Here is an 18,562-nt window from a genome sequence, read left to right as displayed (position 1 = left end):
TTGAGTAAAATCATGGCTAATCCTTCACCTTATCCAATTTTTTGTCGGATCCTCTGTCCTTGAGACTAAAAATCTAAGATTTTTAACCTTGAATGTACTCAGTAGCTGATCACCTTGGTTCAGAAGGCTTATAAACCTCTGGGTCAGGTAGACCTTATCATTTTCTAAATGTTCAAACTGTTTTCCTTAAAGTTCTGGATTCTTCAGCCTCAGTATCTACCTTGTCACAATCTATAAAATCATCTCTCATTCTTCTAAACTCAAATGATTAAAGGCCAATCTTCCTCCATGTTTCTTTATAGGGTAGCCCCTCATTCTAGGAATCAATCTAGGGACTTGGTGCTGTAAGATATACTTCTTATGTATGAAGACTGAAGCTGCACACAGTACTCCAGGGGTGATCTCAGTAAAGCCCTTTCCTGTTCTTAAGACCAGCATATCATTTTCCTTCCTGCGTGCTGCAGGTTCATGCTAATTTTATAGATATTATGACCAATGCATCAGAATGTTTCCCTCTGTCACCATTTAGTTGTTTCTCACCAGACAAAAACATCTTTATTATTCCTGCTGCATTTCTCACATATTATTTCACCTGCCACCTTTTCATTCATTGGTTTAATCAGACCTTATTCTTTCATTCATTTTGCTGAATGTGGGAGTCAATGGTAGAGCGAGAATTATTTATTGTCCTTGAGGAGGTAGTCATAGGGCATTTTCTTAAACTGTTGCAGTTCTGGTGAAAGTACAGCGTTGAGAAAGGTTGCTAGGAATTAAATGCAGTACCTCCTGTGGGTTCAGTATCTACCTGAACCGATACTGATAGATGCCTTTGAAGTATCTGGATTTCAGAGAGCCCTCCTGTACTGTTGGCCAACATTTCACCAGCTATTACCATCCAAACTGGGGTCATTCCAACTTGCTCACTATATCATAATCATGTAGGATTCTGCTGTGTATTAAACGACTGCTATGTTATAGCAATAGAAGAAGAATTTAAGAATTAGGGGTAGGCCATTTAAAACGGAGTTGAGGAAAAACTTTTTCACCCAGAGAGTGGTGGATATGTGGAATGCTCTGCCCCAGAAGGCTGTGGAGGCCAGGTCTCTGGATGCTTTCAAAAAAGAGATGGATAGAGCTCTTAAAGATAGCGGAATCAAAGGTTATGGGGATAAGGCAGGAACAGGGTACTGATAGTGGATGATCAGCCATGATCACAGTGAATGGCGGTGCTGGCTCGAAGGGCCAAATGGCCTACTCCCGCACCTATTGTCTATTGTCTATTGTTATAATAGGTAAAAGACTTTCCACTAAAACATAATTTGTTGAGTAGATAAAATATAAATAGAAATCTTTCCAGCTTTCAGTCTCCCAAAATAATTGATAAACAAGAAGGGAAACTGTAGAAGGGCTCGTTCTCTATATAATAGAATTAATTCTGGGATGGATTCTAATTACCTTCAGATACCATCTATCTCTATCTATCTGTCTCTCTCTCTCTCCCCCCCCCTCCCTCTCCCCCTTCCCTCTCCCTCTCCACCCCCTCCCTCTCTATCCCCTCTCTCTCTCTCACTCTCTCTCTCTCTCTCTCCCCCTCTCCCCCTCCCCCTCCCTCTCTCTCACTCACTCTCACTCTCCCTCCCTCCCTCCCTTCCTACAGGAGCTCATTGACATTACTTTCACATTAGATTATGAGGACACTCTTTTATTGTCATTTAATAATGCATGCATTAAGGAATGATACAATGTTTCTCCAGAATGATATCACAGAAACACATGACAAACTGACTGAAAAACTGACAAAAACCACATAATTATAACATATAGTTACAACAGTGCAAAGCAATACCATAATTTGATAAGAACAGACCACGGGCACGGTAAAAAAACTCAAAGTCTCTCGAAAGTCCCATCATCTCACGCAGACGATGAACCTCCAGCACCACAAACTTGCCGATGCAGCATCCTGGAAGCATCCGACCACAGTCCGACTCAGAGTTCGTCCGAAAACTCCGAGCCTCCAACCAACTCTCCGACACCGAGCACCATCTCTGCCGAGCGCTTCGACCCTGGCCCCAGCAACAGGCAATAGGCAAAGCCGAGGATTTGGGGCCTTCCCCTCTGGAGATTCTCGATCACACGGTAGCAGCGGTAGCGAAGCAGGCATTTCAGAAGTTTCTCCAGGTGTTCCTCCGTGCTTCTCATGGCTGTCTCCATCAAATCAGGATTGTGCACGGCCCCCTAGTTAACACATACGATATAATTTGGAACGGCTTGTGTTGCGCCGCCATCTTCTCCTCTCTCCTACTATGAGACAATTACTGATGGGATTCTTTAAGGTGATATTTTGTTGGATTTGATAGGTTTGATAATGGAGGCTATATATTTCTAGCATTGTCCTATATTATCAATTGTAGCAATATAATTAAGCTAAGAAAACCATTCAGCAGCTATCCAGATTATACTGTAAATGACCTGACACATGGAAACTTTATGCAAATTTTCCCATATATTTTAAAGCAGTTTTCAATCTGGTAGTACTAATAACATGATACAGTATATACTTCACTACTTTTATCTATGGGTAATCATGGGATGACTATGATAGCTGCAGAGGGTTGTAAATTTACCTGGCTCCATCTTGGGTACTAGCCTACAAAGTACCCAGGACATCTTCAGGGAGTGGTGTCTCAGAAAGGCAGCATCCATTATTAAGGACCTCCAGCACCCAGGGCATGCCTTTTTCTCACTGTTACCATCAGGTAGGAGGTACAGATCCATAAAGGCACACACTCAGTGATTCAGGAACAGCTTCTCTTCCTCTGCCATCCAATTCCTAAATGGACGTTGAACCCATGAACACTACCTCACTTTTTTAATATATATTATTGCCGGGTTTTGCACAATTTTTAATCTATTCAATATACGTACACTGTAATTGATTCACTTATTGTATTTATTATTATTTTTTCTTGTATATTATGTATTACATTGAAATGCTGCTGCTAAGTTAACAACTTTCATGACACATACCAGTGATAATAAACCTGATTCTGATTCTGATTCTATTGAATAAAATGAAGGAATGATAGCAAGTACATGCAGATCAATAAGGTATGGGTTACTGTAGAAAATGGACCTTTGTGATTTAGTTCCTAGGAATGGAACTGTCCTGTACTGGAAAATCTCAGTTCATTCTGAGCACTCATTTTTTAAATTAAAATTATCTCATTAATCAACAGCCAGCTGATGAAAGTAGAGTTAGTCAAGGATCTACTATGTTAGGCTTGCCAGATTCATTTGGTTACATATGCAAATATGACTGATTTTGTTTCACATGCAGACCATTTGGAAACGCCAACCCAGACTCCACTTCAACAGAAAACCATTGGTCCACGCCTCTAGACTCACACGACACGATTGGAGCTCAACAACCAGGTAGGCTAAAACTATCTGGACCAGCTAAAGATGAAGTTCCCACTGGAGTCTGGGACGGAGTAGGGCTGAACTTCTGAATGCACATTGTTAGAGCCAGAAACTTGCAGGCATGAGCTGATAACTTTATGTTGAAGTATGTCTGGATGGAAATCCATGCATGATTTCTGACAGTTGGGAGCAATGTAAACAGTAATTGAAAAATTGTGGATATCCATTCACCTTGAAGGTCGTGGGTCAAGTGCATGTACAACTTGTTTGCTGCATCATAATTTCAACACGCGGCCAATCACACTTGGGAGGTTGAGTTGGATGTGAACGGCAAGCATACACACAGCAGACTGAAGGAGCCCAAAAACAGTCACATCTGGCTGGAATATTAAGAGGCTGTTTTAAGAATTTCTCCTGATGTTTGCCATTAATCCAACATTGTAAACTTACCAATTTACCCAGCTTCCAATATAAAGCTTCTACAAAGACAAAGCACTGAGCATTCAGGAAATATGAAAGACTACTCCTGTTGCCTCAGTTCAGACGTTATCTTTCCCACCACTAAAGACTGGTTTATCTTTGCCGTGCCTGTCCTTCTAAGCAATCCCATCAAATCTTGGCTCACCTACCTTACTCCAGGTTCCAGCCTTCATGACTTTGAGAAGTGAGCTCAAAACTGTATTTTTCACTTTCAAATGCCTGTACCTAGGCATCCAAAACCTGGACCCACAAAGATGTAGCATGTGGTGGAATGGTTTTGCTTGTTCCAAGACCATTTCAGAACACTACTAAATATCTGGCAGTGACACCATACACATTGGCGCGCAGCTCAGTGATTGTTTAAACCATAGGATATAGGAGCAGAATTAGGCCATTTGACCCATCAATCTTGCCCTGTCATTAGTTATGCTGACCACAGTATGAGCCACATTTGTTGCACTAATAGATATATTACATAATTTCCTTTTATCTGATGTATGTTCCATTGGAGATAACAACTAGACTCTCAAAAGCTCTACAGTTAACTTATTTGTATTATTTGGAGAAATCCTTGTATATCTGCTTCTGTGAAGCACACACTAGCAGAGTATAAAAGTTGTATTTTACAAATCTAATCAATGGAATTGTGTCAATAGAGTTTGGTGTTTCTATACTTGAATCACTTTTTATGTTGCAAACACTTTTTCTTTTTGCAGTTGGTATGTCTTCACCTGCTTCTCCTGTGTCCCACTCCCCTCGTCCACTTAGTTTATGCTACTCCTCTCCATGTGAAGTATTATGCTGCCTCCTTAACTCTACAAATCCACCCAGCAGTAGCATCCTGCCAGTGACTACCATCCCATTGACCCCTTCTTCAGCTAGCACTAACCATCCCACTGCTGGTAAGTGCAATTCCCATTTCACCTTCAGGAATGCGCTGTTTATTTTGCTTCGCCCTTTAAACGCCACTGATGTTCTCTGTTTCATATTTCCGGCGATTTCAGATCAACCTGGCACATCTGCCACCAGCAACATCAAAGCCAAATCTTCTGTAAATGAGAATCAGAATGAATATAACATCAGGCGGATGTCTCCCAGAGACGGGATCAGCAGCTCAAACAATTACAGTCCTTCACCACCACAGATCCTAAATATCCATGGCAAATCACAGTTTCCTCCTCACTTTACCAGCATGCAGAATAAACTGCCTGGCCTGCAGGCGAGAAGGCAAAGAAGCGCCGAGCAGACAGACTCGACTGACAGCGACACAGGCTGTGAGTTCCAGCCACGTTCATATGCATTTTTCTGGCTACTTTTGATGTATCCAACTCTGTTTCTCAGTGGGATCCTGTTAATGTCAGAGAACCATTGCCAAGTCGGGCGTACTTTTTAACATTTCTACCACCTTGCTTCTTCACCGCACATTTGGACCATTTTAATTCCGTTTCTTGGGTCACAGGCTGAAAATGCGTGTTATCAGCACTGATTGGCAGCAATCAGCAGTTGGACAATTTCGCTGCTGTGGGGGAAATAAAGAAATGTCACATCTGTGCAAGAAAATGAGGTTGGAACTATAGCGGCTTGTTGGGACAGAGTAGAAATAACTTTGCTTTACAGCTGTACCTGAGCTGCCAACAATCAGAGAGGGCTCCATTCACTCAAAGTATGTTTACAAAGTGACTAAAGTAGCTGTATATTTCTCTCGATGTCAGTTTTTTATTTTACCTCTTACAATAATGATGCAAATAGAAACATAGAAAAAAGGAGCAAGGGAAAGTTGTTTAGTCCTTTGGCTCTGCTATATGACTGATCATCAGCTTCAGCGCCCTGTTCCCTCCTCCTCCTCCCCATAATCCTTAAATTCTTTGGCATGAAGAAATACAATCTACCTCCTCCTTGAATAACTTAATGACTTGTCTCCAGTACTTTCAGGTTCTCCACTCCCTGGGTGAAGAAACATCTTGCAATCACTCGTTAAGTTAAACATTTAGCGTGTGATGGCATTGACAAAAAAAAAATGTTGCATTCATTTGCGACCCAGCCCCACAGAGCTAAAATATTTGTTCATAACATTTTCATGCATGGACATTACTCTAAGGGAGTTTCAAATAGTTTGGACTCAAATCGCAAATTTTAGAAACCAAATACTTTTGAATATTCTATTAAACACTTTAGTTTTAAAAGGACTGGGGATTTTTTTTGTTTAACTTCCTTAAACAGGAACATAACATGTGCGTGAATTTGAGATCTGTTCAGATAGTCTATTTATTACATTGCAGAAACCCATGACATTGAATTTTGAATGAACACCCTTCTTAACAAGCAGAAGGTTTATCACTGGACAAACTTTCACAAGGGAGCCAGACTTATACAAGTTTGGGAATGGGACCAATGTGAGGACATAATCAAATTATTGAAACGGTTGAGGAGCATAATGCTTTCTGTGCTGCTGAAGGCATTGTAGCTCAGAGCTGACAGTGGTTGTGGTAAATCAGGGATCGGTTGGATTGTACCTGCTGTGGAAGGACCAGCCTTATTTTCAAGTTTTAGGCTTCCTTATCAATATAACAATAGATGATTGTGGGGAAGGATTGATGAGATGTGAAGCAAAGTAAATTTTTTCCATGATTTCCTGTGTTTTTATTTCATTTTATACTTTGGATACACAGATATGGAAATTTTACTTGTGTCTTTGCAATACTCAGCATACACACTACATTACCATAATAAATATATTAACATAATACCCTATATTAACATAATAAATAAATACTACAGACGGAAAGTATCAGATTTACCCTACCACATGCAAATACTACAACACTATCTGTCATGTGCACATGCGTGTTTCTCGGTGAGTAGATTGTAATCATTCCTATTTTTCTCCTCCCTAAAGGGCAGAACACCACCTTAACTTCTACCCAAATTGTCGAGGATGGTCTGGAAATCACGGAGCAGTACTGTCTGACACAAGGATCCTGCAGGTGAGAAATATCAGCAGGATGTATTGACTGAAATGAAGTGAAACATCAGAGCTGGGGAAAAAGAATGAGGAGGATGCATTTGACAGTGTTGATAATCAACTAAATACTATACATTTTGTACTGGATAGATCCACTTTCTATTGACTAAGATAGCTCCAGTTTCCTGGTCAGTAGAATACCAGGAGTAACAACAGTATTTCCCACATAAAACAACTCCTGTACATAATAATTACTCGGTATAGTTTGAACAAAAAGGCCTCCGCTGGAGCACAGTGGCTTGATGACTATGCTTCCAAACCAGTAATCCCATGGTCAAGTCCGATGATCATGGGATATAAATCTGATCTAACCACTGCAATAAGGAGATGTAAAGTCAGTTTTTAAAAATCCTGAAATAGAAAACTGATAACCATAATGGTAAGCATAAAACTGCCAGGTTGTCTTGAGGTTCACCAATGTCTTGAAGAGAAAGAAAACAAAGGAACCTTTATGATGAACTACACAGGAAAGATACAATCTACAGTACATCCAGACAAAATCTGAGAACATTATTTAAAATATAAAACATTGAATGAAGAGCTGACCCAGATATTATACTCCAATATATTTTACATGGTTTGTTCCTCCTCACCTTGAGTATGAGGCAAGGAGAACAAAGTAAGATGTTCAATTTCCATGCTAATAGTTGTATTCCTATATTTGCATATGGTGCTAGATTGATAAATAGAAAGCCTAAAAAACCGTTGAAAACTCTGATTGTTGTTGAGATTGTGGCATTTGGGGTGGATGTCATCCGATCTCGTGAAAATGCTGTTTGTTTTTCTTTGTAGCTCAGGGAATTACACCTACTCAATCCCAGTCAGCAAGACCACATCCATCGATGTCACCATCACCTTGCAAATGAAGTAAGCTATTTGCTTTCTTACGAGTAGAACCACTAATATTATATCTCTTCAAGTCGTGAACAAAAATCTTTAGTTTTTCATGAGTGAACCACCCTGACAATCAACTCTGGAGCACCACAGGGATGTGTGCTTAGCTCACTGCTCTACTCTCTCTACACCCATGACTGTATGACTTGACACAGCTCAAATGCCACCTAAAAATTCTGACAATGCATCTATTGTTGGCAGAATTTCAGATGGTGAGGAGAGGGCATACAGGAGTGAGATATACCAGCTAGTTACAGCTACAAAGAACGCATGACAGCAGCTATATTTCATTAGGAGTTTGGGGAGATTTGGTATGTCACCAAAGACGCTCACAAATTTCTACAGATGTACTGTGGAGAGCATTCTAACTGGCTGCACCACCATCTGGTATTGGGGGAGCGGGGTTGTGGCTACTGCACAGGACTGAAATAAGCTGCAGAGAGCTGTAAGCTTAGTCAGCTCCATCATGGGCACCGGCCTCTATTATCCAGGACAACGTCAAGGACTGATGCCTCAAAAAGGCGGCATCCATCATTCAGGACCCCCACCACCCAGGTCATGCCTTGTTCTCATTGCCACCATCAAGAAGGAGGTATAGAAACCCAAAGGCACACACTCAGTGATTTAGGAACAGCTTCTTTCTCTTTGCTAACCTATTTCTGATTGGACATTGAACCCATGAAGACTATCTCACTACTTTTTTTATTTCTATTTTGGCACTTCTTCCTCCAAGCTTGTCATGGTTTGGAGGCTTGCATGCCTCAATTACCCAGAGAGCCATGCTGCTGGAGTCAGGTCTTTATGCTTTGGGCCTTGGTAAGGGTCACCTATGCCAAACACATCAAAGGGTAGAGGCCAAGCTAAGTGGTCCACCAGTCCTTCAAGTTCCAAGGTTTAGCTCAGGGCTAACAACCCTGAATGGTAAAAGCAAAATTGCTATGGAAACAGCACTGAGGAATCCTTCTGCATCTGAGTATTCCTGAGTCTCTACCCGGGACTTGCATGACTGATAGTAGTGAAAACCAAGCTGCTGATACGTTGAAGGAAGCCCTGAACAATGCCAGAGATGCAGGATCTTCATTACTGCTCTAAATACCAATGGCATAATGGGCAGTAAGCTTTTCACTACTTATTGAATTTAACTCTATAAACATATTTTTTTTTTCTGGAATGTACATTTTTTTCTATCACTATGTATTGCATTGTACTGCTACTGCAAAGACAACAAATTTCACAACGTACGCCAGTGAAACTAAACCTGATTCTGATTCTGAGTGAAATAGGTCCAAGCTGCCATTCATCATAGAAGAACTTCAGTGTTTGGGTTTGTTTAGGATAATGAACTGAATGTCAAAAGTCTCGTCTCATCCACACCCATAATGCTTACATGTGCACCAACCAGCAGGAGGCGGTGCTGACCAAATCCTTTCCTTGCTCCCAGGTTATTGACCTATATGACCTGATTGACGTGATCTATCTCAGTAAGTAGTTAATAGCTATCAGGGGTAGTTTTGTTGACAAGAGTGAGGGAGAGATTCATAAACCATTGACAACCTTTATGAAGAATGAGGGACGCATCAGTAGATTGCAATTCAAAATAAAAAAAACAACCACAAACACTTCATTCCATTTAAATAACAATTGTGATTGAAGAGTCCATTAAAAAAAACTTCAGCAGTAAAAACACTTCAGCAGTTTACTATGGATTAGTAAGGCAATGTCCTACCTAGCCAGTCAGTTCAAGTAGAAGAGACTGCCTAAACCTTGGTGTCCTCGGTGACATGGTGTATACTAGCCTTCAAAAACAATTTTACAAAGTTCCATAGACATTAAAGGTAAGCCATGGGAATGGATTACAAATAGTTTGGAAGATGGAGAGAGTTCGAAGAGTCATGATGGCAGGGCTTGTGGGGGAGAGCACTATATAATCACATGCTTCTGGGCTCAGTCCTGACTCCACCACAGCTACAATTTGCATTAATCATTTGGGAGTCAAAGTACCAAACTAGGTAAACACTAAAAATGGAAGAGGGAACTTAGAAATTATAGTTTAAGTTGGACAGGGTAAGTGGAATGAAAAATAGCTGATGAAGTTTGTACCGGAAAACAGAAAAACAAAATAATTTGGACCTCCTGGTTTCTATGCCTTTTCATGTTGTGAACAAAATTATTCAGTTTTTCAGAATTAAAAAAACAGTGCAAAGTGTAAAAAAGATAAAGTTGAAACAGGCATGGGACTTAATACTAAACCTTTCCAGACCATGCAAAGCATCAATCTCATTCACATCCAGAAGTAATGACTGCAATAAGTTGTTGTTCTCATGAAATATTTGCAACATTTTACTTACTTACAGACCCTAAATCCTTTTCAGGAAGAATCGCGAAAATTTTCAAAAAACCCAATCTTGTATTCCCTTAGTACAAAAGGTTAAGTGAAGATCAGGCGGATAAATAGTAGATTCACAAGAAAAGGTAAATCTATTTAGTGCCTTGAACTTTTTCTACCATTCTTGCTGATCTGTAACTACCTATTTTCCTCTTTACACCATATCTCTTGAAACAAACTTCCCAGACTCATACTGAAAATTAACAATGAATACAGGAGCAATTACTATTTTCAAAAGAGTGTTCCAAATTAACTTTACACTTGGCAGACCCAATGTAATTTTTAGACTCTCTGGCTCTAACCAAGGGAAATATTTTTATCTACCTTATTGTTTCCCTCAATATATTGAAAATTTAGATCAAATCAACTATTTTATTTTTGTAAAGTCTAGGTTCCAAAGCCATGGTTTGTATAATGTAATGGTGTCCTAGTATATTTCTGTTAAACCTACACTATACCCTTCCCAAGGTGAATATATGTGTAAATGCATATTTCTTTTTATTTGGTAATTAGAACTGTTTGTTGCATGTTTGACCTAGTATTTGTATTCCTATGCGAAAACCTCTCAACCACTTTGTATTCTTCCCTTATGTGTACAATGAGAACTGATTGGGAATGCTTCAGAATGGATTCATGTCAAGCCTTGAGAGCAACACGGAAAGATTTTCTGCATTCTGGATTCAATTCAGAACCTAGAAGTGAAATCCATTCATTATTCATGTCTTGTAGTTAAAGTTGTGCATTTCTTATTTTTTCTCCTCTCTGTTTTTAGGACCGCTTTGCCTCTGGTTGTTTATCTGTGTAGTGTTAATTATGGCAATTTATGCGGGACTATATCGAATACTGGCTTGAAGATGGAAACTTCACCGACCCAGGTAAAGGCTTAAAACAACAGTGGTCAATATTTTTGCATCTTTTCTGTCACTTCAAAATACTGCTGTTCATTGAGATTTTACTGTAAAACTATTCCAGAGTTTAGGAGTTCCTTATTAATCTGGGATGATAAGCAATTTATTTTAAGCAACATTAGATAGGAAGTTATCAAAGGCTTTTGAGCTCCTCTCTGTGAATTTATTGTAAAAACCTAAATGGTACCTTCCTGGGAAAGTGGCATCCTTTATCCTTACTGAGGCCTATTTCAGCAAAGGTTTCTAAATAAGGATGTGAATAACTGCATCTCTGGATTACCACCGAGGAGACAGGTTGGACATCATCTTCTGCAGAAGTAACCAAATCCCACGCGGCATTTTTTAGTTAATGGTTCTGGCTCCATATTCCTGGGATTTTGCATCCTAGAATGGAGGAACATTATTCTACCTGTTTACTCTGGCATCTTCCCCCTTCCTTTCCAGTCCTGAAGAAAGGTCTCGGCCCAAAGCATCGACTGTTTATTTATTTCCATAGATGCTGTCTGACCTGTTGAGTTCCTCCAGCATTCTGTGTCTGTCGCTCATCATTCCAAAATGTTCCATTATCATCTGGGATCTCCACTCATTGTGTTTCACCCAGGATTCAGGCTGTGGTCTGTCGCTACTATATTCTTCTCCAAGTTTAATGTTTTCTATCTGTCCTGTGAAGAAGCGCTATCCCCTTATTAGACTGTAATCATTAATAATATTGAAGAAACATAGAAACACGGAAACATGGAAAACCTACAGCGCAATACAGGACCTTTGGCCCACAAAGCCATGCCGAAAATGTACTTACTTTAGAAATTACTAGGGTTACCCATAGCCTCTATTTTTCTAAGCTCCATGTACCTATCCAGGAGCCTCATGAAAGACTCTATTGTATCTGCCTCCACCACCGTTGCCAGCAGCCCATTCCACGCCCTCACCACATTCTGCAAAAAAAAACTTACCCCTGATATCCCCTCTGTACCTACTTCCAAGCACCTTAAAACTATGCCCTCTCATGTTAGCAATTTCAGCACTGGGAAAAAGCCTCTGACTTATCCACATGATCAATGCCTCTCATCATCTTATACACCTCTATCAGGTCACCTCTCATCCCCCATCAGTCCAAGGAGAAAAGGCCAAGTTCACTCAACCTATTCTTGTAAGGCATGCTCCCCAATCCAGGCAACATCCTTGTAAATCTCCTCTGCACCCTTTATATAGTTTCCACATCCTTCCCATAGTGAGGTGATCAGAACTGAGCACAGTACTCCAAGTGTGGTCTGACCAGGGTCCTATACAGCTGTAACATTACCTCTTGGCTCTTCAACTCAGTCCCATGGTTGATGAAGACCAATGCACCATATGCCTTCTTCACCACACAGTCAACCTGCACAGCAGCTTTCAGTGTCCTATGGACTCAGACTCCATGATCCCTCTGATCCTCCGCACTGCCAAGAGTCTTACCGTTAATACATATTCTGCTATTATATTTCACCTACCAAAATGAACCACCTCACACTTATCTGGGTTGAGCTCCATCTGCTGCTTCTCAGCCCAGTTTTGCACCCTACCAATGTCCCACTGTAACCTCTGACAGTGCTCCACACTACCCACAAGACTCCCAACGTTTGTGTCATCAGCAGATTTACTAACCCATTCCTCCACTTCCTCATTCAGGTCATTTATAAAAATCACAAAGAGAAGAGGTCCCAGAACAGATTCCTGAGGCACACCACTGGTTACCGACCTCCATGCAGAATATGACCTGTCTACAACCACACTTTGCCTGCTGTGGGCAAGCCAATTCTGGATCCACTAAGCAAGGTCCCCTTGGATCCCATGCCTCGATTCTTTCTCAATAAGCCTTGCATGGGGTACCTTATCAAATGTCTTGCTGAAATCCATATACCCTACATCTATGGCTCTACCTTTATCAATGTGTTTAATCACATCCTCAAAAAATTCAGTCAGGCTCATAAGGCACGACCTGCCTTTGACAAAGCCATGCTGACTATTCCTAATCATATTATACCTCTCCAAATGTTCATAAATCCTGCCTCTCAGGATCTTCTCCATCAACTTACCAACCACTGAAGTAAGACTCACTGGTCCATAATTTCCTGAGCTATCTCTACTCCCTTTCTTGAATAAGGGAACAACATCTGCAACCCTCCAATCCTCTGGAACCTCTCCCATCCCCATTGATGATTCAAAGATCATGGCCAGAGGCTCAGCAGTCTCCTCCCTTACCTCTCACGGTAGCCTAGGGTATATCTCGTCCGGTCCCAGTGACTTATCCAACTTGATGCTTTCCAAAAGCTCCAGCACATCCTTTTTCTTAATGTCTATATACTCAAGCTTTTCAGTCCACTGTAAGTCTCCCTACAATCAGCAAGGTCCTTTTCCATAGTGAATACTGAAGCAAAGTATTCACTAAGTACCTCTGCTATCTCCTCCGGTTCCATACACATTTTACCACTGTCACACTTGATTGGTCCTATTCTCTCATGTCTTTTCCTCTTGCTCTTCACATACTTGTAGAATGCCTTGGGGTTTTCCTTAATCCTGCTCGCTAAGGGCTTTTCATGGCCCTTCTGGCTCTCCGAATTTCATTCTTAAGCTCCTTCCTGCTAGCCTTATAATTTTCTAGATCTCTATCATTACCTAGTTTTTTTGAACCTTTCATAAGCTATTCTTCTTGACTAGATTTTCAACAGCCTCTGTACACCATCATTCCTGTACCCTACCATCCTTTTCCTGTCTCATTGGAACGTACCTATGCAGAACACCACACAAATATCCCCTGAACATTTGCCACATTTCTGCCATACATTTCCCTGAGAACATTTTTTCCCAATTTATGTTTCCAAGTTCCTGCCTGTTAGCTTCATATTTCCCCTTACTCCAATTAATCACTTTCCTAACTTGTCTGTTCCTATCCCTCTCCAATGCAATGGTAAAGGAGATAGAATTGTGATCACTATCTCCAAAATGCTCTCCCACTGAGAGACCTGACACCTGACCAGGTTCATTTCCCAATACCAGATCAAGTAGAGCCTCTCCTCTTGTAGGCTTATCTATATATTGTGTCAAGAAACCTTCCTGAACACACCTAACAAACTCTACCCTATCTAAACCCCTTGCTCTGGGGAGATCCCAATCAATATTGGGGAAATTTAAATTTCCCACCACGACAACCCTATTATTATTAAATATTTCCAGAATCTGTCTCCCTATCTGCTCCTTGATGTCCCTGTTACTATTGGGTGGTCTATAAAAAATGCCCAGTGGAGTTATTGACCCCTTGCTTTTCCTGAATTCCACCCACAGAGACTCACTAAACAACCCCTCCATGACTTCCTCCTTTTCTGCAGCTGTGACACTATCTCTGATCAGCAGTGCCACGCCCCACCTCTTTTGCCTTCCTCCCTGTCCTTTCTGAAACATCTAAAACCTGACACTCTAAGTAGCCATTTCTGCCCCTGAGCCATCCAAGTCTCTGTAATGGCCACAACATCATAGCTTCAAGTTCTAATTCATGCTCTAAGCTCATCCGCTTTGTTCATGATACTCCTTGCATTAAAACAGACATATCTCAAACCATCGGTCTGAGCGTATCCCTTCTCTATCACCTGCCTATCCTCCCTCTCGCACTGTCTCCAAGCTTTCTCTATTTGTGAGCCAACAGCCCCTTCCTCTGTCTCTTCAGTTTGGTTTCCACTCCACAGCAATTCTAATATAAACTCTCCCTAACAGCCTTAGCAAACCTCCCTGCCAGGATATTGGTCCCCCTCAGATTCAATTGCAACCTGTCCTTTTTGTACAGGTCACTCCTGCCCCAAAAGAGGTCCCAATGATGCAGAAATCTGAATCCTTGCCCTCTGCTCCAATCCCACAGACACACATTTATCCTCCACCTCACTCTATTCCTATACTCACTGTTGCATGGCACAGGCAATAATCCTGAGATTACTATCTTTGTGGTCCTGCTTCTCAGCTTCCTTCCTAACTGCCTGTAGTCTGCTCTCAGGACCTCCTCCCTTTTCCTACCTATGTCATTGGTACTAATGTGTACCACAACCTCTGCCTGTTCACCTTCCCACTTCAGGATATCGTGGACGCCATCAGAAACACCCCGGACCCTGGCACCTGGGAGACAAACTACCCATCCACATTTCTTTCCTGCATCCACAGAATCGCATGTCTGACCTCCTAACTATAGAGTCCCCTATCACTGCTGCCTTCTTCCTTTCCCCACCCTTCTGAGCCACAGGGCCAGACTCTGCGCCAGAGGCGCGGCCACTGTTACTTCCCCCAGGTTGGTTGTCCTCCACAACAGTACTCAAACAGAAATACTTATTGTTAAGGGGGCCACAGGGGTACTCTCTAGTATCTGACTCTTGCCCTTCCCTCTCCTGACTGTTACCCAGTTATCTGTCTCTGGAGGCCCTGGTGTGACTACTTGCCTATAGCTCCTCTCTATCACCTCCTGTCTTTCCCTGAGCAGGCGAAGATCATTGAGCTGCATCTCCAGTTCCCTAAACCGGTCCCTAAGGAGATGCAGCTCGATGCACCTGGCACAGATGTGGCCATCCAGGAGGCTGGGAGTCTCCCAGACATCCCACATCTGACACCCAGTACAGAACACCGGCCTCACAGACATACTTCCTATTCCTATCCTTCACAAGTAACTTATATCGCCTTCACCCGTTATCGCCAAAGTCCCATTGAGCCAAACCCCTTCTACTCTGTCTCCCTCTAGTACGTCACCCCCTCCTCCTATGCCCACTCTATAAAGCTGTCTTCTTTTTACACTCTTCCCACCGGTCTAACTCACTGATGTCCACACACCTGCACAGTCATTCATCGATTTAGACAGATTACTCATGTGGAATGTGTGGGAGTACAGTCTGGATTTTCTTGGAATTTTAATGCTAATAACACAGATTGCTTACAAGTTTGGATCTTTCAACAGTTTTCATTAGATAATATTATTTCATAGTCAAAAAAATGTTCCTACCAATTATAGTTCCATAATTTGGTCAACAAACACCAAACATGACACTGAAGAGACAAACTGAGTATGAAGATATACTAAGGTTAACATTGCATTTACCATTTCTTTCTGTTCTTTCCACCACAGGGAACAACACATAACTGGCAACTGGTAGTTGGTCCATACTATGACATCACCTATCACTTTCGAGTGGCCATTCCAGTGAGTACCTAGTGTATCTGACATTAAAATAGTTTCAGAGATGTTTACTACCTTCGATCTAATTGAAAGGAATTATTGGTCGTGTTACTAACGTCTGCATTTTGTATTTATTGGTTGTGACATGTTTTCAAAAGTTAAAAGAGCTAACAACTATAAATTTGTCTAGTCATAATTTGGACATAATTTCCTTCAGACCTTTGAGAATAAGTTGAGAACCAACTTGGAAGAACTAATAGCTCTCTTTCCAATCTCTTGTTTTCCCTCTGCCATGGAGATACTGTTGATCACCAGTCAATAACTTGACTAAGACAAGAGACTTGCATATATTAGGGATTATTGCACGAAAGTCAATGGATAAAAGCTTTTGCTGATAGCAACAGATTGCTCTGGTAATTTTCTTGTTCCAAAAGCAATTTTTTTTCTCAGTTCTCATTCTTAAAAATAAAACATTGATCCCACAGAAAATGTAATTTCTGATCAATGCCAGAACTCACAGGTAACTTCCATGGGAGCTCGTAGCAACCTAGCGTCCCAATATCAAATGGTACGTGTGAATTATTATCATTTAAAAATACAGCACTCATAAAATAATGTGGATATCTCTACCACCCTCTTATCCTTTCTATGGTTCCTATCACTTTCTGGACCTTGGGGCCTCCGTACAAAGCCACCATTGTTAACAGAGCTGTTTTTCAGAGCAATCCTCAATGACCAACAAGAGATGACAAAAGAATGCTGATATGAGGATCTATTTTTAGAAGTTAAAAAATGCCACTAAAATACTATTGAAACTGACTAGATTGCTTCCTTCTTAAAATGCCCTCTACTTCATAGCACCCATAATGACGAGATCATAAGTTAGGAGTTCAGTACAAAACGTAGTGCAGGAATGTCCATTTATGCACACTTCACACATGTATAGTTTCCTCTGTATACCTCAAATTCAGTTCTATTACCTGTGGCTGACATATTCCCACTTTTCCTATGTTTAACATACTTTCTTAACATTTAATCCATTTTTATAATGCAAGCCTAGCTCAGAGTTATATTATTTTCTGTTGCACCAAATACAAATGATGTGGTATGTCATTTACCATTCTACTATGGGTGTACAATATTAGCAAAAGCCTGTTACCCCTATATGGCAAAGGTACACCCAGTCCACCACACTCCCTTATAAATAAAAAGCAAAGGGTTGCAATGCTAAATATTTAATAAAATAACACAGGTTAACCAGACATCCATTCAGAAAGAAGTACAGTTAATGTTAGAAAATCTTTATAAATGAGATCATAACTTCTGATAACACGAAATATGAAACTCTTGCATAGTTATAATATGAAAGCAAAATATTACAGATCTGAAATAAAAACAGAAAATGATTGAAACACTCAGCATATCAGGTATAATTTGTAGACCGAGATATAAAATAAGTGTTTCTGGTCAATGATCATTTATCAAAACTGAAATAAAATAACATATAAACGGAGAAAGGGGGTGTTAATGATGGAAATAATGCAGGAATTGATAATAGGAATGGTAGTACAAGCCAAATGTAGTTCAAGTTTAATCATCGTTATTAATTAACCATACATGAATGCACATGAATAGAGTTTACTGAAACAGCGTTACTCCGGGGCCAAGATGCAGAACGTAGTGCCAAGAGTCATACACAGCACAAGGCGCATATAGCACATACAGGATCGCAAGCGTATATAAGATGGCAAGAACATATAAGATAGCAATAGCGGTGGGGGGCAACATGGATGCTGTGCCGCACCGTCTCCTGCACTCTGGTGGAGCAGCCAACTCAGACACCTCCCCCTGGGCAGCTGCAAACAGGCAACACCAGGGCTTGAGGCCTTGTCCCTGCTACGACCGAGGCCACGCGGCTTTCCCGCTGTTTACCAAAAGACCGCTGAATTGGACTTGCGTCGTTCCACACCACCAATGTCCAACAGGGTCCTGGGATCACAAGAAAAGCAACTAAAACAATCGCTCACTGTTAGACTGCACAGCTCCTTCACGCACTCACACTGATGTCTCTCTGACCCAGACAGCAGCATGATCCGTACCAAGTCCAGCTCCTTCAGTATCTCTGCCCACGAGCAACTCGCTGATGGAGTAGACCTGCATTACTTAAAGCTCTTAATGTCCAACAGGGTCTTGCCATCATAAAAAATACATTTAAAAAAGAATAGCACCTTTGGTTGACCCCATTGAAGACGCCGCATCAGAGC

At 41.1% G+C, this 18,562-nt stretch overlaps 1 protein-coding gene across 10 annotated transcripts in view; it reads left to right on the top strand.

Moving 5' to 3' along the window:
- myrf (myelin regulatory factor) overlaps positions 1–18,562 on the top strand; it is a 290,463-nt gene that overhangs the window by 265,019 nt on the left and 6,882 nt on the right. For all 10 annotated transcript variants that reach the window (XM_063062045.1, XM_063062042.1, XM_063062041.1 and 7 more), the window contains 7 exons: positions 3,341–3,435; positions 4,620–4,805; positions 4,908–5,177; positions 6,800–6,887; positions 7,718–7,792; positions 10,978–11,080; positions 16,248–16,322. In XM_063062045.1, coding sequence (XP_062918115.1) covers positions 3,341–3,435; positions 4,620–4,805; positions 4,908–5,177; positions 6,800–6,887; positions 7,718–7,792; positions 10,978–11,080; positions 16,248–16,322 — 892 coding nt within the window. The remainder of the gene's footprint in view (positions 1–3,340; positions 3,436–4,619; positions 4,806–4,907; positions 5,178–6,799; positions 6,888–7,717; positions 7,793–10,977; positions 11,081–16,247; positions 16,323–18,562) is intronic.

This window comes from Mobula hypostoma, chromosome 11 (assembly GCF_963921235.1).
Source record: "Mobula hypostoma chromosome 11, sMobHyp1.1, whole genome shotgun sequence".
Lineage (NCBI taxonomy): Eukaryota > Metazoa > Chordata > Chondrichthyes > Myliobatiformes > Myliobatidae > Mobula > Mobula hypostoma.
Note: the sequence above shows the minus strand (reverse complement) of the source record. Positions and strands in the feature narration are given on the sequence as shown.